The sequence below is a fragment of the Onychomys torridus genome, chromosome 7, assembly GCF_903995425.1.
Source record: "Onychomys torridus chromosome 7, mOncTor1.1, whole genome shotgun sequence".
In the NCBI taxonomy this organism is placed as follows: Eukaryota; Metazoa; Chordata; class Mammalia; order Rodentia; family Cricetidae; genus Onychomys; species Onychomys torridus.
In genome coordinates, this window is record NC_050449.1 from 44,786,860 (window position 1) to 44,813,271 (window position 26,412).

The window sequence follows — 26,412 nt, forward strand, 5'->3', positions numbered from 1 at the left end:
CTTAACCCTTCCCCAAGAGTCACATCTCCCCTCATTAGGGCAATCCCAGGACTCTGATAACCTAACAAAACTCTTCTCAAAGCACTACTTAACTAAGACCACTCAATGGGAGGGTGGAGGTGACTTCACAAGGAAAGCCCCAGGGGATCTGTGGTATTCCATATCTAATCTATCAGGTTAGGGACAAATAGGTGTCTTTTCTTTCTTCATTTCTCCATTAATTATCCAAGTGAGAAATGATGGACACACACACACACACACACACACACACACACACACACACACACACACTATACCTTCATATTTCCCAAAGTCCTGAAGGATGTTCTTCATCTATATTAATCAAGACAAACTCTGCTGCACTGCTGTCTGGCCCAGAGTGCACAGATTCCTGTTTGCAGTGAGTCTGGTGCTTCATTTTCATGCAAAACTGTATTCAAAATTCTTCATATTTTTAGTCCCTGCATATTGCCAAAAGCCTGTGGGAACGTAAGGACAGAGGTTAATTACTCAGTATTTAAAGCACACGGGTCTGAAATGGCATCCTTTGGCCACATTAAAATCTAGCTCCAAGGCTTTAAGATGTTTCACTGGCCAAGTCCTACTCACAAGCAGATCATCTCCCTACTATTTGTAAGAGAAGGGTGACATGGGGTCACTTTCTGGAGCAGTGTTACCAGTGTTAATTATGTAGGTTTAAGGATTTAGAAATGATGATGAGGCCATGTTTATTTTGATATTGGTTATTCACATTGTTATTGGCTTTGTCCATAGCCCAATGTTTTAAACACATTAATCTTTCTAGATTGATGAATTACTAATAAAAATACATGTATCAACAGGCAGCCTCCTCTCCATCATTCAGTTGTCCTTGTATATCTACCAAGGGCTCCCAAATGTTCACCTGCAGACTCAGGCTAGCCACTAAGATGTCTGTGCTCTAGGTCATCCCTTCAGGTAATAGTTTACAAACATTTATTAATTTCTGCCCTCCCATCTTATCTCTCAGGTTCAAGAGTTGACCCTTAATTTAAGTTTCCTAAGGGCTTGAGAGTAAGTCTGTGCCCATCCTAACTCAAATTCTCATAGACCTCAGTTTTTAAAATTAAGTCCTCTTGTAAACTTTTCCTATGCATTTTGAAAGCACTTCTTAGCATTTGGTTTATATTGGCTAATATTCTCAGAAGGACAGTTTTATTCATTCATTTAAATTTCCAACTATAATTTTATAAAAATGTCTCTGTTGTATGAGGAGCCAACTAAAATGCAACTCTGACTTTTATGGTGAAAGGTCAAACTCTAAAAAGACTGTTCTTCTAGGTATAATATGTGGTGCATGTACTGAAGAAGCTTTGGGAGTTTAGACCATATCCTCATGTATCCTGTGTGCAAGAACTCATATTAGAAGTTTAGTGACATGGGACAAGTTCTTTCATCTCTTTGACTTCAGTTTCATTATTTGTAAAATGAGGATAATAGAAATCTGATGCTTACTTACATGGTTGTTTGTGGGTTAAGGAGATCATACACAAGCACAGGTCTACAGAAAGTACTCCTGTCCTCTCACAAGGAGAGGGCCACCGAGGGGCAGTTAGTCAGCTTCTCCGTTTAGGTGCTCACACCGCCCTGGAGCCTGAGCCATGCTTACACTTCACACCCTGCTATCTTGTGGACAGCTGAGTCCTTCCAGGAGGCATGACAGAGCTGAAAACAGAGCTTTGAGTGGGATTTAATGACTCCATAGTCTACTGAACAGTATTTCACAAAGGTTTGGGTGCTCACTGTCTGGGAGACTCGGGGCGATTGACTTAACTTTTATGAGCTTCAGACCCCTCATTTTGCTCTCAGTGTTGTTAGGAAGAGTAAGCAGGGTAATGTCTGAGAAACCTGCACACAATGCAGTGCACAGGAAGGGCTCAGAGAATTGTAGCTGTGGGGCCAATATAGCTCCATGAATCAAAAGGTGGGACATGGGAAATGCACCCTGGATTTCACTTCTGTGATTATGTCCTGGACTCCAGAGACCTTCAGCAAACAAGATTAACTAGTGTAGTTAACTAGTGTAATGTGACCAGTATAGCTTGACTCCATGTGGGTTACTTTCCTTGACCTTGAAAGATAGCTGGGTTCCTTAATAAATTGATTGGAGGACTCAAGCTCTGAAAGTCAGTTGTAAACAACACAGACAATCTCATAAATCACATGTGTGTAAGCATGTGGGATGCATATGTAAGGATCTAAGGCAGGAGTTCAGAAAAAGAGGAAAACTACAAATCTGAACTCTGCACTGGATCTACTGTATGACAGATGTCGAGAGAAAGAAGATCAATATTTGTTGAGAAAGTTTACAAAATGGTATTTTGGAAATGCAAAAGAGTTATTTCAAGGTTAACATTGCTGTAGGTAAAGTGTGTGCTTTTGGTCACATTAACATTCCATTGACTAATGCTGGATGCAAGAGACCAGTGAGTCATCCAGTCTTTGTCTGATGTTGCTCCAAGATGTACATCCTCGATTGGTCAAAGCAGCTTTCTCCTTTTTCAGCCTCTTAGCAAGACCTTCTCCTCTATCCCATGGCATCCAGGGCATTTCATATTAGAATAGTTTTAAATGCACAACTAGAAAACATTGAGTAGATGAAACTACTCAATGATAGTGATTTCCTGACTAATTGATAAGATTGAGATAAAATGATACTACTATTGCAAATTGAAAAAAAAACCCAACATATATTATACAAAGTCATTTATTAGTTTACAAAAGAGTTTGTTCGTTACACTGAGAAGCAAGGCATGGGGAAAAATTCCACACAAACATTTTTAACAGTGAGTGTACAAAATGAGAGTGGCACAAGACCAGGTAGTTTGAGGGCTTTATATCAATTCCTACACTAGTGTCAGGAGGTTTAAAACTGTGAGATGTAAACCATATGTGGGATATTTTGTGAATGGGTTGAATGTTAGTGTCATCTAGATGCGGTAGAGAAACAGATATACCCACGACATGTTCCAGTGTGGTTTTTACTAACTGTAGCAGGCATCACAGCTTGTTTCCCTCTTATAGAAATCGCTGGTGGTGGCGGCTGAGGGGGCAAAGTCTACATAGTCTGTGCTGGAGTAGGAGAAGAACTCTGTGGTTCTGAAGGCATCCAGATGCTCGGCTTCACAGGATGAACAGTAGCAGACGGAGGGGGTGGCGGGGGAGAAGTGGTTGTCCTGGGTGTGGGAAGGCCAATGGTGGTGGTGTGGGTAGCCTTCTTCTGGGAGGCTGTGGTTTAGGGAATCCAGAGAAGGCGGAGAAGTGTAATTCTCTGGAGTGTAGGAAGGCAGCTGAGCTGGTGAGTAGTTGCAGTCAAAGGAGCCAGAGAGACTGGAGGAATCCGAAGGCGATTCTGGAGTCTGGAGAAATGAAAACCAGGGAACAAAAAGCTTGGTAATTTAGAAAGGATCAAAAGAAGTGAGCAGTGTGGATTGAATTGTGCAAAGTGAGAAAATCAGGGGTAAAAATAAGCCTCAAGCTATCCACCTAAGTCCTTAGAAGTAATCTCATCTGTTGACTGTATGATTTCATGACACTATACCCTAGGGTCCCCTTTCTTTTTCCCAACAATCAATTGCCTTGCTTCACTGCCTTCCTTTGTTAAGACCATACTTTGCAGGATGTTTTGCTCTTAAACCACAAAATCTCTCACTGTGTCTCGGGTCACCTGCACATCAAATCCTGCTGCATGCCACAGTGCAAGCTGCAGGTGGCACCTTGGCTGTTTCTCTACACCCTTAACCATGAGGAGCCAGGTAAACAAACAAAAAGGTAGAATTGGGGTCCTCAAGGGCCCATGTAGGACACCCCAAGATAAGAAAATCTCTCGCCCATCACCAATGTATCCCCCCTAGCTGCCAAAGATCTACCACATCTTAAGCAAGTTTACAGTTGTCAGACTTGGAAGCTGAGCAGAAACTGGGTGCTATTTCCCCATGAAAATATGTACATTCTATGGAGTTAATTTCCCATCTTCTCTAAATTCAGTTTCTCCATTATATAGACTTTTGACAAACTAAAAGAAAAAAATATTCACATTTCTTTTTAAAAGGAAGAAAACCTTACATTTAAAACTTTAAAAAAATTATAAATCTCTAAAACATAAAAACAGTCTTACTCATTTTAAAGAAAACACATTTCTGAACATTTGAGATCCATCAAGATCAAGAAAATCTGAATTCTTCAAAGATTAGGACTTTTTTGGCCTTTGTTTGAGGGAAGGTCTCATGTTGCCTAGGCTGTACTTCCACTCACCATTTAGCTGAGACTGGCCTTGAACTCCTAATTCTCCTGTCTATACCTCCTAAGTGCTGGGATTAAAGGCATATACTACAAAATTGTTTTACTGTCTCAGGCTTAAATATGTCCCTTTGCTTATGGCAGACCAAACCAGCCAGTTAGTAGAGCCAATTCAGCAGTTAAGCCAGGCCCCATTAAAATATTTGGTATCGTATATATATATTCTCAATTCATTTAAGGACTTAAAAATCTAAGGAGTACTGTTTAGACTATGATTTCCAAATTAACAGATGTCTTAACTGATGTTAAAAAACATTAAGCACCAGGGGACCTTTTTATTGCCAGACATCTATTTACTTGGGAATCATAATAAGTGTGTATTCAAAGGTTTATGCCCTTCAAGGGGCCCACACATTGAACTTTAAATGCTTCCCTGACTATTTCCTTGTTGTTAACATTTGTAAGCTTTCTCATGAGATGATGCAAACACTTCTACAAAGCATCTCTACCCCGCAGTTAGCAGCCATCAGGTTACAGGAAGGATGCAGATGAATTACCAGGCTCTGGTTATAGCAGAAGGGGGCCACTTGACAGCTGTCTTGGAAATAGTGGGGAACAGTTTGTGTGGAGTTGAGCAAAGGCCCTGGGAGTGTCTCTGTCTGAAGGTAGGACTCAAAGATCTGGTCGAGGCAGCTTGGACTTTCCTCACAAGAGACACAGGTGGAAAATTCTCGGGGTTGAAAATAACTGGGTGTGGAAGACACCGGTTCGGGTTCAAAATACAGTCCTAGAAAGAGAAAGGGAAATGATTTTTGCTTAAAAATTGCAAAGTAGATTTCAATAGAGATTTTTTTCTATTTATTGTACTTAGGGGGAAATGGTGGTTGAGAAATCCCCTAAAATTAAACAGTTTAGGAATTTGGATTATTTTAGTTGTCTTGGGTTAACCCAAGTACCAGAAAAATGAATCTGATCAGGAAGATGATAGGTAGCTCTCAACATGGTTAGGGAAAAATAAAAGATGCAAGGTGGCCTACCCTGCATTTAAATGTCACATTCAAGGGGGAGCACATGCCTCCACTTTTGGGGGTATGAAAGCATTGACATCTAAACTCTATCTGCAGTTCAGGGAGATTTCCCTGAAGTCACAGAGAGATTTGTTGGGGGCTTTGGGAAACCTGGTACTATGCTATTGGTTCAGGATTGCTGCATTCCTAAACTTTTCATGTAGCAACTTAAATGGTTGAGGAGAGGGTTTTGAGAAATGACATAAATAGTACTGCATACACTCACTCAGGAAGCCTAGAACATAGAGTACAAATTAATAGCATTTTGCTTGGAAGTATAGAGCAAAAACGTCCTATTTGCAGACATGTTAAGAGGGGAGGGCAATGGAAAAAAAGCGACAGCCAAGGAGAATAATCTGACAAACATCACCCCTTTCCATGTTAATATGAATAGTCCCCATGTGTGATAATCAGTCTCAAAGGTTCATAGAAGAGAGGTTAGAGCCCATTAAAGGGGCTGTAGAATTCTCAGGCTCCTTTCAGGTGAAGTTAAAGTGTCGTGTTTGGTGGGACCTGCCATAGGCACAGGCTTCCTTCTATATGACCTCCTTAAATTCTTAGCTGCAGAGGGGTGTAGAAGGGAGTGTTTATGTAATGCAGTTATTCATATTGGGCCGGGGAAACTTACACTTGTTTGAACTGCTTTCTGGGAAGAGAGCAAAGAGTGGGAAGGGAGCCCCTGTCGGCTAGAAGCTAAATGAACAAGAGGAAAGGCATCATTCTGAATATTCTGATCCCAACTCATAGTATACCTAGAAAAGACAACACAATTCTGCACAAACCTTGATTTTAGAATGGAGTTGAGTTGCTTGGAGACCAGCAACTGGGACAAATGTGAAGGACAAAATCTTGGGACAGGACAGACAGTACAGAATGAGGGCAAACTCTGTCTTTCTTCCCTTGCTGGGTTTGCATCTGGAGTCACCTTCTGATTGGTTGGAGTCCAATTAAATGGTGGTGCGTCTCTCAACCCCTGAGTCAGGCTCTGAAAGGCTTCCCAGATGGACTTTTGAAAGGGCTTGAGGGAACCGTGAAGCTGGTTGTACTGACCTGCAGACGGTGGCGTGCTGGAGTCTGGAAGGTGGATACTGTTGCTTCCTGACAGCTGTCAAGGCAAGAAGAGAAGCGTGAAGGCAAGGGACACGCTGGCTGCAGTTCTGGGGAAGCTGGGCAGGGGATTCTCCTGCTCTGCTGTGGTAAGCCAGACTCCGTCTTCTAAGAATATCGGACTTCTTTAACTAAAGCCAGCATTATATTTTAGATTTGATTTTATGTTTGCTTATTTGGGGATTGTTTTTTTTTTTTTCCTAACATCAGATTCCTTGCTAAAATGTTAAGTGATTAATTTTGACAAAGGTTGATGTAAAACGTTTTTGTTGTAGAAATAGAACATTTCAAGAAAACTCAGCAAGCAGCCTTTCTATTATTAATAGCAATTTGTTTTATAATGAGTAAGAGTTAACATTTACTTATCCCAATTATGACTTTAGTCAAATACATTTCTTCAAAGTTGGTTTCTTGGTCTTAGGATTTCACTTCTCATAAAGAAATGAATAATAATGAGACATTGTTTCTAGATTTGTTAAACCCAAGAAGCTAAAATATTCACAGTTATGGCCTTTTAAAAATATAAAAAAAATTCTTGAAGTTGTATTCAGTGATTCAGAGCCTATAAACATTTGAGTTCAGAGCCAGAAACATTTCAGTTCTTTGCATATTTTAAAAAAATGTTTTCTATATAATTTGCTTTTTAAAATTACAGTATCTAGATGCTGAAATTCTTAAGGCTGAGCCTTTCAAATACTTAAAGTTAAGCAGCTTTCCTTTTCCAGTTGAAAGGACAATTATACTAACCGAGTAATTCAGAATTTCTTTCTTTTAGACTTCAGGTGGTGGCTTTAAAGTTTAAAGGGACCAGCGCTGTTGCTCTGTGCTAGGAAGCCAAGCTCACCACACCTCTCTTGGGTTGCATGGGGATACTCACTCCTGTTCCCTGAGCCACCTGCGTGCAGCGCACAGCCAGCCACTGCTCGAATGGGAGGTGTGTTAATTTTGAAAACGATCCATGCTGTAATGTCATGAACCAGGAAGCTGGAAGCCTTTACCAGCTCTTTATGCAAATATTTGACTGCAGCTTGAGTTGAAGGGCTTGGGAGGAATGGGTCTTAAAAAAATCTGCTTCATTGTAGAGCTTGCTTTTAACCCCCTGCTTCCCCACTGGTCTGTTTGCTTCCTTGTTAGCCTGTGATTGCCCGGAGGTATGTTTACAATATCCTACTTGATATTATCTTTCCAGCTCTCGGGTTCATTTTCTACTTTGCTCCAAGAATACAAAGAATGGCGCCTCTCTCTTAGATTTCAGACAGCACACAAAGCCACAATCAACAGTATATAAAAACACATCAAGGCTATTAAAAAACAAAACCAAAAACAACTAATGCTAAAAAACAAGAATTCTTTTAATCTTTATCTTTAGATAAGTACTAACTCAAGTTTTTTTTTTTTTTAACTTTGAAGGCAAAGAAGTGGTGTGTGTGTGTGTGTGTGTGTGTGTGTGTGTGTGTGTGTGTGTGATTTGATATGGCTGAAATAAGTTTTTTAAAATTAAATTTACCAGTCTGACATGTATAGTTTCTTCTGGTACACTTGAGACCTGGATATCTACCTCAGTCTATAACTACCATTCATGACTGCTTTCTTAAAATTTTAGATACTCCTCTGACTTCACAGCAAAAAACCAAGATAGATTTATTCTTGCTTTGCTATATTTGACACAATTAATTCTCTCCCTAGATTACTGTTTCCCAGAGACGTCTTTTAACATTGGATGAAGATGGATACAGTCTCTATTAAACTAGGAAGGTCTGCATGGAACAGGCATACGCTATTCTCCACCCTTGCCGACTGGGTACACTGTTGCAGCAGCCCCAGGATCCCACATCCTTATCATTGCTCTCAGAAAGGGATTTCACATCTGGGTCTCCTACTGCGGTGCTATGTGCCTGACATGAGTGCTGGAAAAGCCAGGGGTGAGTGAGAACCTCCTAGGAGGCAGAGTCGTTTGTATTCCGGCAAGTAGTTTATGTTCTTGGTAGACATGCTTCCAAAGTCCCTCTTCATTCTCAGAGGGAACCCAGAAAATGTCAAATTAGAACTCTCTCAGGAACAGAACCTGGTCACATACTCCTCTTACCCTCCACTCTGCTAACAAGCCTACAGTGGTCACACCAACTGTAAGGGTCCAGCAGTGACAGGATTGTTTTGCCTGAATGGGATGGATGCTCCGGGTACAGCTGAAGCAGAGTACCAAAGCTCCTTGCTGAAAGAGTATGTTTTAACAACTTTGTTGATTGATGCTTGTCTGCAAAAGCCCTCTCCAGTTCCCATGACCCTAGTTTTATTGATGGTGTAGCTATGAACGATTGAGGTTATGAAACTCCTGCTTAGTATGATGAGTTTAGTGAGCCAATACTGGCAAAAAATATTACCTTGGCTCTGCCTTTAGCCTGTTGTCGACTTCACAACTTTGGATCTGAGCAATCATGGAGGAATACACATTTCTGGTCTATTTATGTCATCTGATCATTACAACCAAATGAAATAATGAATATACAGAAGTGCTTAAACAAACAAACAAACAAACACTGCAAAACCCCTTTTGCAATGCAAGGGCATTCTACAGTCCCCTGGAATTCTGCAAGTGGAGATAACTAATTTCTCTAGCTGTGTGTACCAAATCATAGCAAATATACTTGAACTCTAAGTTCTAAGCCAAAGGTATAATATACATTAGTGTGTACTGGCTATCCATCCTCGGTTGGAATTCATTTTAGTGATCTTTCCCAAAGAGTATCCATTGTGCACTCACTGTGGGAAATACTGTGTTAAGTACTCGTTTAAACCTTATACAGCCCTATTAGCTTTCAACTGAAAAATGGAGGGAACAGACAAAAGAAAGTTAATGTGTTGGTGGATATGAGCCACAGAGTTACTGAGAACTGAACCCAGTTCCTCTGGCTCAGAAACCTATCTCACCATTCTCCACAGCTTCTCTTCTCCCTCCCATTGCTTGAGGAGCCAAAGTCCCTTATATGAAGCCCTACTCGGAACACAAACAGCACCACATGGAGACGGGAACCAATGGTAACTAACCTGTGTGATTGGAGTCCTAGCTGTCTGAACCTCCTCCCACACCTACCCACATGCAATAATGGTGTCCTGTGCTGAAGGCTCCTCAAAGTAAACTTCTTCCTGGTGGACAACCACACCTAGTCTATATGGTTCTGCAGCTGCCCTAAGTACGCTGGTAGTATACATGAAGTGGCAGGGTACCCCATGACTGCTCAGATCATATTTGTAATAGTTCTGTGTATTTTAGAGACAGGGTCCTTTTCTCCTGGAGACTTCCTGTGACTGGTGATTTTTCACATAAATGGCCTCAGAGTCTAAGTTACAGAGAAACTAGGTGGGTTTCTGGGAGAGATTTTTCTCTGAGTGTGTGAGGGCTCTGTCTATACTCTGTCTTAATACTGTAGCAACGTACTTACCTGCTGGCTGCATTTCTCCCTTGCAGAGGAACAACAAGCCTTCCACACTCAACTATGAACAGTGAGCGATGAGCCTCCCACATCCCTGAGCCCTCTACCATGTCCCACATGTTTTTGTGGCTGCCTGTGGTAACCTGGGGTGAAGCTGGAAACAGGAGTTGTAACACTCCCTGAGCAGGGCTGTGCTTATGGGTGGCCTCTACATCTTCCCAGGCACGGGGCTGAATGAGGCCTACCATGGACTGGGGCGTGAGGGAGGGGGTCGTGCTTACGGTTGCCCCTGAGGTGGCCTGGTGTGCTCTTCTTTGCTGCAGGAGTTCTTTCACGGTCATCTTCACTCGGACACCTTGATACACCTTCGGTTTTTCTGGGGGAGAGGCAACAGGGTCAGCGCTCATTCCCAAAGCTTGGGTGTCAAGGGGTACAGTGAGGGTCCCACTGATACGGCTGGCTTGGACACCCAAGGCCAAGTTTCAACCTTTGCATAACACAAAGAGAATGCAGAAAAAAAAAAAAAAAAAGCTAGCTTTTGAAAACACCCACATTTCTCAAACTTGAAAAGGTGAAGACGGCTGCTGCTTCAGGGTCTTAGTGGGGACAGTTCCCATGGGCGTCTATGAAGTCATTCACCCCTAGCTGGGCCTTATCCTCAGTACAGAACGAGTTGTGCTGCTCTGGAATGTGGAGGCAGGTCCAGCAAGCCTACTATTTTGGCTAAGACCGTAAAATCTGGGGTTCTGGATGTGCTTGTGGACCTGGGGAAGCTCTCTGATTCACAACAGCTGACCTTACCCACCTCACCATAATAATGTTCCTATTGTGAGCCTTCCGGCCCCACCCCCACCCTCTGTATTCCTCCATCAGGCCAGGCATGGTTTCTCGGGAGCTACAACCATCGGTTGTGATGCCCTTGGTTTGGAAGCCAGCACCCCACCCCCTCCGGCCCCCAGACAAGCAGGAGAGGTCTGAGCAGCCTGTCCTGTCCTTTTGAGGGCCTTACTGGACTGACCCCAGAAAAGGGGCCAAGCCCAGGGGGTTTCCTCCTGTCACCCCTTTCCTTTACAAAAAAAAATCCTCTCTTTTTCCTCATGCCCTTCCTCCTTCCGCTCCCGGGTCCGCTCTCCTCATCTCTCTTCCCATCCCCTCTCTTTCCGGGACAGGTCTTTCTCGGAGAACCGGGCTGTGGAGAGTTCTCCAGCAAGAGCTGCAGCTCTGAGTAAAGGCATCCCGAGGCTCCCTAGGACCGCGCAGTCGCCTGGAGGCCGCCCTCCGGAAGGGGCCGCCCCTGAGCCCGCAGAGCTGGGCCGGGTGGCCTGGGAGAACCCAAGTGGCCGCCACGCTAGGCTGGGGTCCGCAGGGAGGGACCGGTGACAGCCTGGGGGCCTCCCCGGCAGAGCGCAGTGAGTAGGTCTGACTGGTTGATAGGCCAAGTTAGACCCGGCAGACGCACTTTTCAAGTGGGGTTTGTCGCGGAAGCCCAGGGTGACTCCCGCCCTGACCTTGACCCTAGAGCCAGCGCCTGGGAGTCGCATGGAGAGGGGTGGAGCGCAGTGGCCCCTGGCCTGGGCGTCAGGCGACAATGCCAGGCCGCCAGCGCCTCGCCTGGTTAGTGCAGGGACCGCGGCTGAACAGCAAGGAGACCCCTACCCACAAGCCAGATCCTGAGAGCTAGGATCCTACAGGAAAGGAGCACTATTCTTCCCGATCCTGGCAATCGGATGCCCCGCCGCAGTGCCAGGGCGCGCCCTCTCCGCTCCAGTCTCCTTCCCTCCCATCCCCACTGCCTGGCTCGGCTCCGGGATCTGCAGGCTGCGGGCGCGCCTTGGGGTCCATGCGGAGACAGCCCCAGCCCAGCTCTCTGCCGGATGCGTCCATGCTCCAGTCCCGGGCTCACCGTGAGCCTCTAGCTCCCCCCGCCGCCGCTTCTTGGCGCACCAGATCGGCGGCTCCAATTCCCAGGACGCTAAGGTGGAAAAGAGAAGGGGCAGGCAGGGGCCTGGGGTACGCGATTGTCCGGGACAGTCAGATGGGCCTCTGGGCCTCTGCTCTTACCCAGCGGGAGCCGACACAGCGGGCCCGCGCCCTCTCTGGATCCTTGCCCGGCCCTGACTATCCTGCTCTGACTTTGTGACTCTCTGTTATACGCAGGAAAAGCAGAGAAATATACCCGGATCCAAGTGCCCCCGGCCCTCATGACCCGACCCCTGGAGAAGCAGCCGAGTTACCCGACATCGTGGTCAGCAGGAGTTGGGCTGGAGACTGGATGCTGCAGCTTCAGAGACTCACCACCTAGGAGGGCTCCTGTGCAGGGAGAAAGGCAGAGATGCGACATTTTTAAAGTTTCACAAAACACGAGGCAGCACCCAGGTCCCTGGAGCAGGAGACACACAGAATTAATGTTTTATACCTTCGGGTATAGGTTTGAGTTTTTTCCCCCTCATGCCAAGTATTTAAAACCTCTAGAAACCCATGATTTGACAATCAATGATTGCGCGATACTTTCAATTTGAATATTCAAAGGCTTAACAAAATGGACTATCTTCTGCAGAAATCCTGCACACAGGCACCCCATAGGGAGTCCAGAGAAACAGGGAGTGAGATGCCTTTGGGTCCTGACCCTTGCTTTTTTCCTATTTTAAACATTTTGTCCACCTTCCCACAGACAGAGCAGGTGTCCTCAAAGATGCTCCATGTCCCTGCCTCAAAGGCAGCTCAGAAGCCCCCACTGACCTAGGCTGCTCCTCGGGGATCACCCGAGCCAGGCTGGCTGGCCACAAGGATTCTCACTTGTCCAATCTCCATTTTAAGGGAGAAATCTCAGGTTTTGAGGAGTGAACATGGCAGCCAGTGGGTGTGGCACAGCCAAGGGCCACTCTGGGCCCAGGTTGCAGGCCAAAGGACAGCAGAGGTCTGAGCTTTGCATTTTGTATTCCTCTGGCCCGGCCTGGCCACCTGTGGGCTTCCCTCTCTGTCGGTCTTCCCTCCTGCTAGGCCACAGATGCTGGGCTGCCTGCAAACAGTCCTTGGCATCAACACTCACTTTGCTGCTCAGAGAGCTGTGGGTCATCCATCACTACTGCCCTGGACCGTCTGAGATTTCTCTAGGGTGGGATTCCATCAACATGCTGTGGCATTCCATATTCTTTTTTCTTCTTCTTCCTCTGCACCCCAGTCTTTTTTGTCTCATAGCACCTCTGCTTGTTTGAGAGAAGGATGTGAGGTTTGTTTTTAAGGCTCGGAGGAGAGAGGTGGCAGAAATTCGGAGTCAAGCTGCCTCATGGGACCTCTCATAAGTGACTTGGGCCTGTACTGATGCTCATTTTCCAATCACTTCCTGAGATGCTCTCTAGCCTATGTTGAAAGATGGGAGAGACTGGGGTGGTGTAGAATGTCAGGCCAAATGGTCACAGACAGAGGGATCCCCTTTGTATATAACTAGATATTTCCAGGAATGCAGACAAAGTGATAGCACAGGTCTCTATTCTTTATTTCTTGAATTCTCTGAAATGAAAAAAAAATGTAAGCTTTAGCCTCAAAGATCTTTAGAAAAATATCCAAAAAATTAATATGGATCAAATATAGTATATTAGATATAGGGTATAACCAACAGCTCAGCTAAAGGGTCTCTGGGGATGATAAAAACATGATGGGTAGGTCTGTCAGGCAGGTGGCATCACCTATCTGGGAGAGGGTCGGGGCTGGGGACACTGTGGTAGCATCTGTGGTGGAGGGTAGAGTGAGGTGCGGCTGTATTTGGTCCTGCTGCTGTTTATCAGCCACTGGAGCCCATTTCTGCCAGGCCAGGCCTAAGGACCCCACCAGGGAAGGACCCCGGGATCTGAGAGGAACCCCTCCCTGGTACCACTTCCTCCTCTCTGCAGCCTTTCCCATTGCTTCTTTTCTCCTTTTGGTCTTGGTCTTACTTTTGGTTTGCTTTTAAGAATGTTTCCTCTTTGTCTTTTGGCTTTTTTTTTTTTTTTTGTTTGTTTGTTTACCCTCACTTACATTTTCTATTTCTTGTTTTTCTTCCTATTGATGTGTTTCTACATTTCCTCTCTTCACTCTTTTCTCCTCTCTCGGGCTCTATATGTGCTTCTCTTTCCCCTGTTTGGAGTGCTGTCTCATTCTTTCTGACTAAATATTCTTCCTCAGCTCTCCACTCACACAGAAACGGACAGGGGTGGCCTGAGGTCACAGTTTTCCCTTGGCAACATCAAAGACGTTGATGCTGGTGACTGGGTCCTCCAGAGAGAACATGGGCTGGAAGTGCAGGCTCCTTTGATGCCTGGGGTCTATAGAGACAACAAAGAGCAAAGAAATCTGCATCTTTTCTCCCAGAAGCCTTTGCCTGAGCCATGGCTCGAGTCCTGGGGCATCTGTGTGCTGATGCTGTTGCTGAGAGTGAAGAGTGTGCTGCTGTTGCTGCCAAGCGATCCAGAAAACTATTCCCCCAGGCCTGTTTTGAGAACCTTCCCCCTGCCATCTATACTACAGGTCAACCCAACATTAAGGAGTTTTGATTTTGGTTCTTGTAACCGAAAAGGCTCGGAACAGACATTTCAGAGCCAAAAGCCATGTTTGAGGAGTCAAGAGACAGTACTTTCTCAGTGGAGCTCCGTTTCATCTGTCTCTGTCTCTGTCTCTGTCTCTGTCTCTCTCTCTGTTGTTGATGATGATACCTAGAGCAACCAGCCATTTTTCCCCCTGAGATTCCAAATGACTACAGAACTGGGTACCCTTCTTGTTTGCTTGCTCATTCATTCATTCATTCATTCATTCATTCATTCATTTTTGTGTTGAGATAGAATCCAGGGCATGCTGGATAAGCACTCTACAACTGAACTACATTCCCAGCCCATAGAGGATTATTTAAAGTTCTCATCTGTTGTTTCCTGGGTATTAGGCCTGTGCCATGAGATATTCCCACTGTACAGTTGAAGAAGCCATCTTAGAAGGATGAACATCTTGCCAAGTTTAGCAAGCATGCAAATGCCAGAACTAAGGTTCAAACTTTTGTAAGTCTCACACCAAAGTCCTTGCTGTATTATCAGTTTGTCCAAGGAACTTAAGACTGCAGCATACTGATGTGAGAGTGTTCTAAAAACACAGTTCCCTGAAGAAGCAACTGGCTAGAGGTAAATTCAAGCTGTTCATTCTGCTGACTGTGGTTTGTGTCTGACCAGGACCCTCTTCCTGGGTGCTTGTTGCTTCTAGGATGCCTCCCCTGAGGTCCTGACAATCCATTTGAGGTTGTAATAAAAAACCACCCCAAAATTGTGGAGTCTGACATGTTGTTACAGGCTGCTTTGCTTATAACGCAGTATCTTGATGTTGAGTGTTGGAAGGGATTTTGACATGCCAAGAGGGACTGACATGGTAGCCAGTGGCTGCCTAGCTTGAAGCTCCATGGCTGGATCATAGACTAATCTGTGTGGAGGAGATGGGTCTCCCTATTTGTGAGGCAGATTTTGCCATTGTTGGAATCCTTTAAATATAGCGATCCATAATCCAACTAGGTGTTCCTTGAGCACCAGGTATATGCCAGGCAGGGCAATGAATACCAGGAATACAAAGTTAAGTAAGCTTTGGTTTCTGCCAGCAATGGCTTTGTTCTCCATGTGCGCATTCCTGCCTTCCTATTGTGGGTTCATTCACAGACTCACTCACCATTTATTCAACAACCATATGTTGATTACTCTGACCAGTCCAGTGCTTGCTTTTCACTCAAACCTTCTTTCCTTAAAGCCACTGTCCATAGTCCCCCCCTCCCCCTTTCTTCATAAATCAGCTTTTCAGACCTCTGCCTTTCCATGTCACAAGTGCAGAAATGCTTTAGTTCATCCCTGACCTCCGTAAAGTCAGCCAGCAGCACCTGGAGTAGGTAGAATGGATGTTTTTAATGGGGAGAGTTTTCAACTGAAAATTATTGATGGTCTTTTGTGTGCAACTGACACAGCACAATATCATGCTTTCCCCTTCCAAGTAGGTTTTTATCACTCTTAGACATGCACATGTTAGAAGACCTGTAGCACAAGGGAAGGTGCAGTTTATTCCTTTCCAATTTGACTACAGCCCTTTAGTAATGCAAAGTTCTTTTGTCACCTTGACTTTGGGACACTGTTACTGAATGTTGTGGGAAATATCAAGTTCCAAAAAGTTGAGTACATGGAGGAAACAAGTATTCATTGGTGTATCATAGGATACACATTTGGTCCATGTGAAAATGACCAGGAAGGCTAGAAGATGGAGGTTATGTAAGATTTTGTACATAGTCAATCTCTCCTCATAGTGTACATTCAGAATTTAGACTTTCCTTTAAGAAAAGCTGATGATGAATTAGCCCTTGATCATTTATTATTAGGCAAGAAAAATACCACAATATACTGCTTGAAAAGTTTCTGTTTTACTTAAAACATTTTTTATTGTGCTATATTTCTGACATATGAAAGTGTATAGAGAATGCTGTCATGAAAACCTGTGAATATATCACCATGAGGAATAAAATGTCTGAGTGGTCGTACATTTATGAATTACTAGCATTAGAATTTCTGGATTATTCCACTCAAGATACTTGGTTGGGGGGAAAGTCTATCATGTTTTTTTAATGTAAAAGATCTAATACCTTGATACTATTTGTTTGGTCTACAGTTTTTCCTTTTGGAATGTGTAACTTTTTTTCCTATTCTTTCTTGTAATTTACTGACAATGCATTGCATTTTGCAAATTTATATGCCTTCTTTTATTAGAGGTTATTGTTAAAAACACCTATGTCTCACATATCTAATAAAACATGATGCCAATGTTTGAAAATGAGTATAGAAAAATGTATTTTTGTTTAGTTTGATCTGGGAGATTATAGTTTCTGACTTATTGTGTTTGCTTTAATCATACCAGAGATATTAAACCCCAAATAACTAACTTATATGTCTTTTTAGAAACATCTCATAGTACACATAGTTATTAAATGATACACCAATATATTTTGTACTACTTCAGAAGTTCATAAACTTTCCTTCTTGAAGATATTTTAAGATCTTCATCTTAAGAATGCCCCCATAAATGCTTACTTTTCATCCATGGTCAACTTGTTTTAGAAGGCTGTCATCCACAGAGTCAGGGGCTAAAGAGCTGTCTGTCTTTCTGGTGGTTTATTTCAACCTAAGAAGGGGTCTACTGAGCACCTACAACATGCTGGCCCTAAGCCAGGTGCTGGGGATGCAAGGTGAGCCACGAGTCCTCTAGCCCTTTGGGTCTTTACCTAGATAATCCCTCTTTATCTAGAGTGTAGGAGTTTTCACTTTGTCTTTCTTGAGTCCATGGCTAATGAATATGTTGTCTAAGTGTAACAGTGGCTTGGATAGAGAGGGCACTTTAGACAGAACCCAGTTGTTGGACCTAAAGTTAATTTTGGTGAGTCACTACAATATCATTAGAATGCAGTGTGACTTAAACCCTGGAATCAGTTACTATTTTGGTACTTTAAATACAAGTGGTTTTATTCCTGACTATATATATATATATATATATATATATAATTACATATAGTAAAAGCAGATATTCAGATACTCTTCTGTGGATATGCATCTCCATATGTAAGCACATATCTTACTGTTGAGGTTAGTTTTCCCCTTTGTGGACTTTCTTTTGGGGGCACTTCAATCCTACCATGCCATTGCATTATTAACTCATCCGTGGAAAGTCATAATGATAATTTAAAAGAACTTATTAAATAAACAAAGTAAAGATGTGGTTTTCTGCTCTCATTCTTTGGGGTTTGAATTACATTGTAAGAGGAATACAAACACTTTCAACAACATGCTGTGTCTGTTTCCAGTGATTCATGGGGTAATTATCTACAATGCAGGCTTTGTGTGGGCAGATTTTTAAATTTCACTTAACAACTTTTATTCTATGCATTTTTTATTTGTGTGTGGGGTGTGTGCATGTGGGGTGTATTCATGTCACAGTACATGCATGGATGTCAGAGAACACCTTCTAGGAGTCAGTTCTTTCTTTTTTACCATGGGATACCTGAAGTTAGAACTCAGGCCAGAAGGCTTCACTTGCTAAGCCTTATTGCTGGTCCTTAAGTTTCACCTTTGACTTCTGGTATTTTCTTAAATAGGTTGAACTTCACATCACCATTTTTACCTATTTAAAACATACATGTGTCCTGAGTACTGGCAAGACCCAAAAGAGTTGGCATTATTAGCCAAGGCTCATAGTTTTCCTTGGTTCTTCTGTAAGAGACAATGAGTCAGAAGATGTCAGGCTTGAGGCAGGAGAGAGAGAAGAATTCATTTTTTCCATATTATGGTATTGTGCAAGCAAAGGTGTGGTTAATAGCCACATGTTTAATAGGAAATAGTGTAGGGAAATGTTATTAATCTCCCTGCCATGACTTTGTAGTTTGTTTCCATTTTTTAATAAGACATTTCTAGAACAATAAAACAGGACCAAATTAGAATATGTGAAAACGACACATCAGGCCAAATGGAATCCTGAAAGTCATTTACTACTTGGAATTGATTAGCCTGATTCTGACTCCCTTCCATTTCCTGTGGGCCAGGCAGCTGGAATGGATAATAGACGGTGTGTGGGCTGTATATGTCTCCTTTGTTACACGTTAACCTTGTGGACACTGAACCAAGCTAGGTACTTTAAGAAGGATATAGACATGTAGAAAATGTGCTCTATTTTCCTCTATGTTCCAAGGCTTGATTGACAGGTTCTATTCATTTGAGAACCAATATAACTTCAGAGTATTACAAGATCAATGAACATGATGGTTGAGTAGATGAATACAAAGTGAGCCATGATGATGAATATTGAACATAATAACCAAACAAATATTAAAATTATGAGGATACATATGTATTTATAATTTACAGAAACTTCATTTTTCTACTACTACTACTAATTAGTAACTTTCCCTGGTGAGTACTGTATAACTATAGTTCTTAAAAAGTTTACACAACCAGTCTAGAAAACTGACTCTGGGGCCCTCAACTACAGAGATGTAGATCCCTAACCTGCAGAGGATCTAAATCTCTTCTTTCTGGTGTGTGGCCTGATGCTCAGTTTTGAGTAACAACTGGATGACGTAAGGCTCTTCTAGAGCTACTGAGAACCACAACAGAGGTCTTAAGTGGAAGAAGACTTTGGAAAGAACAGCCCTCCTCTGCTGTAGCGGATGTTGCCAGTTTTCCCCAGTGAGCACACACTGAGCAGACTAGAGCTCAGGCTGATCTTTACTTCCAGTGTATACCCAGTTGCTGGGTTAGGCAGTGGCAGCTGCATTTCTAATGTTTTGAGGAATCCCTGCTATTGAAGAGCTGTAATCAACCTCTGAATTCATCAGTGGGTGAGCAGATAAAGAAAGTCACTATGTTTCTGTCACTGTCTCTCTGTCTCTGTCTGTCTCTGTCTCTCTGTCTCTCTGTTTTTGTCTCTGTCTCTGTCTCTCTCTGTCTCTCTCTCTCTCTCACTCACACACACACACACACACACACACACAGTGCAACCATAAACAAGTTCTGTAATTTGTGACAGTACAGATGAACTGTAGGGGCATATATGATGTGAAATAAGCCAGGAGCCCAGAGACAAGTGTTGCATGATTTCATCTGTGTACATTGTACAAAAAGTTGACCTTATAGAAACAACCATTAACAGAGACTGAGGTGGGAAAGAGTAAAGAAGTTGGTCATTGGTACAAAGTTACAGTTAGGATACTAAGTTTTGTCATACTCTTGCACAGTAGAGTGACTACCATCAATGGTAACATAGTCTATATTTCAAAAGAACTAGAATGGATGATTTCCTGTTATTTTTGTTGTACTTATGAAGAAAGGATTTTAATGTTTTACTACCAAGACAGGATAAATGTTTTGATGTCATGGAAATGCCAATTACCATGAGCTGATTGTTGTATAATGTTCATGCATTGTGCTGGGTAGTTTTTTGTCAACTTGACACAGACTAGAGTCATCTGGAAGAGGACACCTCAGCTGAGAAAATGCCTCCTCCATCAGATTGGTCTGTAGGCAAGTCTGTGGGGGAATTTTCTTGATTAGGGATTAATATGTGAGGGTCCAGTCCACTGTGGGTGGTGCTGCCCCTGGCAGGAGGTTCTAGGTGTATAAACAAAAAAAAAAAAGTTGAGGGAAGCATAGGAAACAAGCTAGGAAGCAGTGTTCCTCCATGGTCTTTGCCTCCAGGCTCTTGCCCTGACTTTCCTTCATGATGGGCTAAAAGCTGCTGTAAGGACCATTCCTACCAAGTTGCTTTGGGCCATGGTATTTACCACAGCAACAGAAAGCAAATTAGAACATACATGCGCATTGAAGTACCACATGGTTCTCCCACAGATGTGTGTATACACATCTACATGACAGCCACCAGAGTGACAGCCACCAGAGCTCATTGTTCCTTTGCTCCCACATGGATACTTTCCAAGGAGGGAGCTTTGAGTACACGGAAGAGGAAGGCTTTGAATTTCAGTATTTCTGTTGGTATTCCATAAGCTAGTGATGGTTTGCTTAGACAGAAAACACCACCAGAAGACTAGAGGAGATATATCCACTATTCACATCTACATATGAATTAATACCTAGATTTAAATTTGCAGACCCCGCCCTCTCCACCTGAGCTGAGGTAAACAAAGACAATAGCAGAGCACATTCTGGGGGCTCTATGGAAGAACTGGGCCACGAAGGGGCTTTAGAAACCTCAGTGGAAAATGAGTCTTGGCCTCCAGGAGACAGGAGGGACCAGAGGGTCCTGAAAGGTGTCAGAAGGGAGTAAAGAAGTGATTGTGGTGGATGTGTGGAGGAGGCAGATAGGTGTCACCTACATCACCTACAGGCCTTGGCTTATGCATCCACAAAGTCAAGGTGTATGTGGGTTGTGTATGAGGGCCATGGCCTGCAAGTGACCACTCTCCTCAGTGGAGATCACACAGCTCAGCAAAGGAATCCACACCTCAGACTCATTCCTGTTTCTGATGTCAGTTTCTGTATTTGTACATGGTAAGTGCGATCCATCTCTCACAGATAAGCCACAGAGGACTTCCTTTGCTTAGCTGGAAAATACAGAACGTGTTGTTGATGACTCTTGCCTGGCAATGTGCCCATCCCCCTTGCCCCTCAGCTTCTTGGTGTCCTGTTTGCTGCTTGTAATGGTCTAGTCCCACCTTCTGCATTTTCTTTGAGATCTATGACTTGTGTTTTGATCATTGAATTCCCACTGGTAACTATAAGTTTAATCCATTAGTCATATTCTGCCGAATTTAACTGAGGCTCCCATTGATCAGCCTTTTTATGGTGGGGGATTCTGAAATAACATTTGGACATGCTGTATAAAACTCTACATTTGCAAAGCCAGTCTCCTGACCTCATCCTATTTTATTGACAATAAAGCATTTATACCTGGTGCCATAATTTTTACGGGGACTTTACAAGTCCCTGTAATAAGGGAAATGTGCATAACACTGCAAACTTTAAAGTCACATAGTATATAAAATGAATTTTGTTTTATGTGCTCTAAGCTGCATTATACCGTTTCCCTTTTCTTTTGCTAGATATACAAAGTTTTTCCCTTTCTTTCTTTCTTTCTTCCTTCCTTCCTTTTTTTTTTTTTTTGAGCTGAGGATCGAACCCAGGGCCTTGCGTTTGCTAAGCAAGCACTCTACCACTGAGCTAAATTCCCAGCCTGATACATGAAGTTTATAACTAATAAAAATTAGACGGGAAAATCATTGTGTTTTATAACCTGCTAAAGTTTTTAATGTATTATAAGAAAAATAACCAGAGCCAGAAATGATGCTTCAAAGGTAACAGAAAATTCAGAATAAAATGGGCTACCAAAGTTCTAAAGTGGCCTTCCTTGTGAGGGTGTCTCATTAGAAAATGATCCACAAAGCATTTTATTGACATTGTAGTGTTTGGCAGGGGTGTTATAGTGTCAGAGGTGTAGTGGCTAAGAGAGGAGATGAATGCCACTGTCAATTAGCACTGGGCAGAATTGTGGCTTAAACTGAAAATCCAAGTCTGATTGAGCTAGCACACCTAGAAAAATCTATGGACACTGACTCCAATGTTCATAAGAATGCAGAAGTCCTCTGGCCTGCTGTCTCAGTAAGCTCTCCGGCATTCGTAAGAGCTCCAGGCCATGCTGCCATCTTCTTTTGTCCAAGGTGAAGGGTCATGAAGGGAAGAGGTGTCTGACCCCTCCTCTGAGGAGAGGGGCACCACCTTGGGTGGAAGGTCATTTGACACCGTCATGAAAGAAGTGAAGGGGTATGAAGATGGGGTGGGGTACCCTGGTGTGTGGTGCAGCTCTTCCAGTGCATGCAGCGAGTAGGACTGAGCCCCAGCAAGGGATGCACCCCATCCCATGCTCCTGTGTTGGGTGCTGCTTCCTGACTCCAGTTGGGAGAGGCAGCTGGTGCTGGGTGGCAGGGTTGGCAGGGTATCGGCAGGCACAGGGTCTGGCTGGCTGAGTCCATCCGGCACCGACTGTTCCCAGGAGTCTCTCTGAGGAGAATGGCAAAGGCATAGGAATTATTCTTTAGTTGATGCTCAGAGGATACAATGCTGCCACTGGAGCAAGACATCCAAAGAAGCCTTCATGTACTCTTACTGCTGCTGAACGCCCACCTCCCAGGCAGCTTTACCCTCTGGTGTGTGAGTCAAGCCAGGAAAATCTGGGTTAATTTCTACTCTAGGATGTTACTCTGGGCTCTACATTCCTTTTTACACAAGCAGGGCATGGCAGTACCTGGTTCTCATTTGGAGTAATCCTCCAATTACATAGTCTCTAGAACATCATGGGGTAGGGGGCTCCCTCCCTCCTCAACAGAACTTTCTTTGGGGTGTGGACTGAGCTCATTCACTGTATCACCCACCACCCTCCTGACTCTGAGCCCTTCATCTGTGAAATGGGGCACAAAATTGAATTGCTGCAAATATTAAATGAACAAAGGCCCATGAAAGTTCTTGCCACAGAATAAGGTTAATTCCCTGACCCACCCTTATTGTCTAAAATTCCACCTACAGCAATTCATTCTTTTGTGGCAGGAGGCTTTACAGTTTTCTATAACAGGAGTATTAGCAGCTTTTTAAAGATCTTTCTGAACCTATTTCTTTGGAAGGATCAAGAGAGAACAAGGGGTGTGTGTGTGTGTGTGTGTGTGTGTGTGTGTGTGTGTGTGTGTGTGTGTTGGGGCTGGTGTGTGGGCTTCTCCAGAGGAAGCCGGAGCAGAAGGAATGGCAAGGAGGCAGAAGATGAAGCTGGGTCATCTCTTTTGGGGAGTTTGTCTAGTCCTGTTTAGATGTGACTTCAACATTTGTTCCTTAGGGCCCACGGGTCTGAAGAACGCTCGCACTAACAGGGTGGGGCGCACTTAGCAAAACAGAATAGGAACAAAATGAACATGAATTCTACTTTATAGACCCTGGGGTTCAAAACCCTAGATAGACAATTTTGATGCCTTGGTTAATGTGATCTTTGAGCAGGACTCACTCAGAAGTGTCCCCGTAGAGCTAGCCTGACTGTGCATCTCCAGGTTTGAGCAGAGCAAACTCAAGAATCCCCAGGTGAGTTACATCTGGCTTCTACTTGGTTTCCATAGCGAGGGCTGAGCCACAGTAGCTGGGGCCTCCCCTTCCTCCCTGCACATGAAATAACCATACTCACAAACACAAAGTGAGCTGGGTCGCTGGGGAACGGAGGTGGCAAGAGGGGCGGCAGGGTCGAGGTGCTGAACAGGGAATTCGGTGTGGAGGTCAGCGCTGGTGGGCGGTATTCTCCATAGGGCTCTGTCAGGTAGGACTCCAGCAGGCCCGCGTGACTCTGCCCGGCTGAGGATTCACAGGCAAAGGGCTTAGCCACGCTGGAGGGGTAGAGGTCATTTGAGAACTGCTTGCTGCTGTGGAAGTCGGAATCAGATAGGAAAGATCTCCTGACCCCGTAGTAACCCGACATGACCGGTGAGCCTGTGGCCAAAGGAAAGAGAAATGGGCAAAAGTTCCACGGAGGAAGCTCAGAGCATTGTGGCTCCTTCATTGATGTCCTGTGGAAAGATGGTACCCACACATGCCTGACATTATCGTTAACAAAGAAATACACATGTTTTGAATGGCATGCAGTATTCCTGCATCACTCTTTCAGCCCAAATAATAGATATGCTTAACGTTAACTCTGGCTTTAAGGATGAATTCATGTTGGATGTACAATAACTTCTTCCAGATAATGATTTATCAAGTATCTTCCAGGTCCAGATACTGCTAAGAGGGGTACAGAGACATAAGTTAAAGAACTCCTTGGTATCCTAGTCAGTTAACTGCCAACTTGACAGCCTAGAACCATTTGCAAAGAGAGTCTCAACTAAGTCTCTTCATCAGGTTGGTCTGTGGGCATGTATGTGAGGGATTGCTTTGATTTTTAATTGATGTAGGGGGCACCCATTGTGGGAGACACAATTCCCTGGGCTATATAAGAAGCTAGCTAAGTGTAAGCCAGCAACCAAAACTCATCTATGATTTCTGCTCCAAGCTCCTGCCTGAGTCCCTGCCTGACTTCCCTCTGTGATGGACGGTAATCTAGAAGCTGAAAGGATTCCTTTCTTCCTAAAAGTTGCTTTTGGTCATGGTATTTGTTGCAGTAACAGAGTGAAACTGGAATATTTGGAATCTATGCCTTTCGATGGAACTATAAACATCTTTCACAGCCTCTGAACTACATCTCATAACATATAGGACAGTTTCCAAGTGGCTGCTTCTGGGCTTCTTAGAGGGGTAGGTAATGTCTCTCTGGATAAGATGACACCCCCGTACCCCTCAAGCCAGGGATGGGTGTCTTGTCTTCTGATTCTTCTGCCCACTGAGATTCACCACCATGTTTCACATCTAGCCGGCATAAATAGATGGCTTGCCCTGGGACAGTCTAGTTGCAGGGAAGCCAGTTTTTGAAGAAAAAACCCCGACATTTCTGGCTTTGACGTTTCTAGTGTTATTTGCTGCCCCCTTGTGGTCACACTGAATCTCTCATTCTCCTGGTCAGGATATCATGAAGAGAAAGCTTGATAGAGTTTTAAGAGGAACGGAGGGAAACAAACGTTGGCAGGAGTCTCATTTCAGGAAAGATCAATGAAATGGTTTCAGATGCCTAACATTCTCTGACCCTGCAGTCGTCTATGGCAGAAAGTGGATGGTTATTGAGAATCTGTGTGGGGCACAGGCTCCAGGTCTACATAACTCATCACTTATATATTCCATATAGTGGAGGGTGGGATCTCATTCACCAAGACCAACCCCAGGAGGTTGCAAAAGGGCTGAGATGTGTAGAATATGCCATCTTTGTCTCTTGTGTCTTCCCTCAACAACGGCGGTGGTGGGGGTTGGGGGTGGGGAGAGTGGGTTATATCCAAGCTTTGTCCCTATTCCCACCTACTCTTTAGAGAAAAGCCAAGCTAAGTTCACTGGGACTCTTCCTGTGGATGACTTGGTCACAGTGAGAGCCTGAGCCCCTTCCATCCAACACAGCATTTTATATTTCGCTCTCCACTCTACAGCTATCTTTTCAAGGGGTCTAGAAGCACTCGGGTGGTAGATCAGGTCTCATGCACTGTCTGGTCTGTAAACCCAGGAGTGGAATGCTGCATTCAACACTCTGTGCATATATATATATTCATTCAGGGGAGGCAACCAAGTTCCCCACCAAAACCTTTAGCATGCTTTCATTTAAATTCACCAGTTTCCCATTTGTTGGTACATTTGAACTCTGCGGCGACAGTTTTAGTTACAAACACACTTTCCTGGGACAGAAATCCATGCAAATGAAAATTTACGTCATGAAGGTATCCCAAGGATTAGTGAAGGCAGAGAACAGAGTAAACAGGTAAACACAGCTTCCAGGATGGCACAGTTACATTTCTAATTTCAAAATAAAAATAATCATGAAGTATATCTATTTCTCCTTGAAAAAGAGGAGAAATGTTCTAGAAGGTAGGAGAATGGGCAGAAACTCCCTTTAGTACAAAAGAGCAGATGCAAACAAATTCAAATGGAAGTAGACATGCTGGGAAAATAAATCTGAGTCATTCACTTATGAGATGTTTTGGAACTCCTTTTCTGTTGCAACTTGGAAAGTGCTAAATCACTCTGGAGATCTGGAAAGAACGGTGTGTGTGGGGGCGTTGGGAGTTGTGTGTGCAAGGGTGTTTATTACTATTAAGAATATTCCTTTTTTATCCTCATGGGACAGTGGAATTGAGACACATGAAACTGACATTGAACTCAGTGTGTGACACACCGTGGAAAGTACTTAATAAACACAGCTCCTGCCCCTAATGTTCTTTTCTCTTTCTGTCTATCATGCCATTGACTATCAGATCACACTGTCAGAGCTTTAGATGTTTTAAATACCAATACCTGGAGACTGGTTATTATTGCTTTTGCCTAAAAGCTTCTTCTGGGCAGGGTATCAAAAAAGGTCCATCTCTCAAGACCTTAAGGACT

The 26,412-nt window shown here is 43.8% G+C and overlaps 2 protein-coding genes across 3 annotated transcripts in view; both read right to left on the bottom strand.

The window, feature by feature from the left end:
• Positions 1-2,730: 2,730 nt before the first annotated feature.
• Colca2 (colorectal cancer associated 2) lies at positions 2,731-11,786 on the bottom strand. Of its 2 annotated transcripts, none has more exons than XM_036192920.1 (5): positions 11,540-11,786; positions 10,165-10,259; positions 6,396-6,450; positions 4,836-5,065; positions 2,731-3,398 (listed from the first exon to the last, which is right to left on the bottom strand). In XM_036192920.1, exons 2-5 carry the CDS (start codon positions 10,222-10,224, stop codon positions 3,024-3,026), a joined length of 720 nt encoding a protein of 239 aa, XP_036048813.1. In that variant the 5' UTR covers positions 10,225-10,259; positions 11,540-11,786; the 3' UTR covers positions 2,731-3,023. The 2 variants fall into 2 exon arrangements, with proteins under 2 accessions (XP_036048813.1, XP_036048812.1); XM_036192919.1 differs by lacking the exon at positions 11,540-11,786 and adding an exon at positions 10,436-10,833.
• Positions 11,787-21,653: 9,867 nt separating this feature from the next.
• Positions 21,654-26,412, bottom strand: part of C7H11orf53 (chromosome 7 C11orf53 homolog) — a 44,050-nt gene continuing 39,291 nt past the window's right edge. The window contains exons 4-5 of the mRNA XM_036191831.1: positions 23,591-23,889; positions 21,654-22,428 (exon numbers count right to left, since the gene is read on the bottom strand). Of these exons, the coding sequence (XP_036047724.1) occupies positions 22,027-22,428; positions 23,591-23,889 (701 nt within the window). The 3' untranslated portion in view covers positions 21,654-22,026. The remainder of the gene's footprint in view (positions 22,429-23,590; positions 23,890-26,412) is intronic.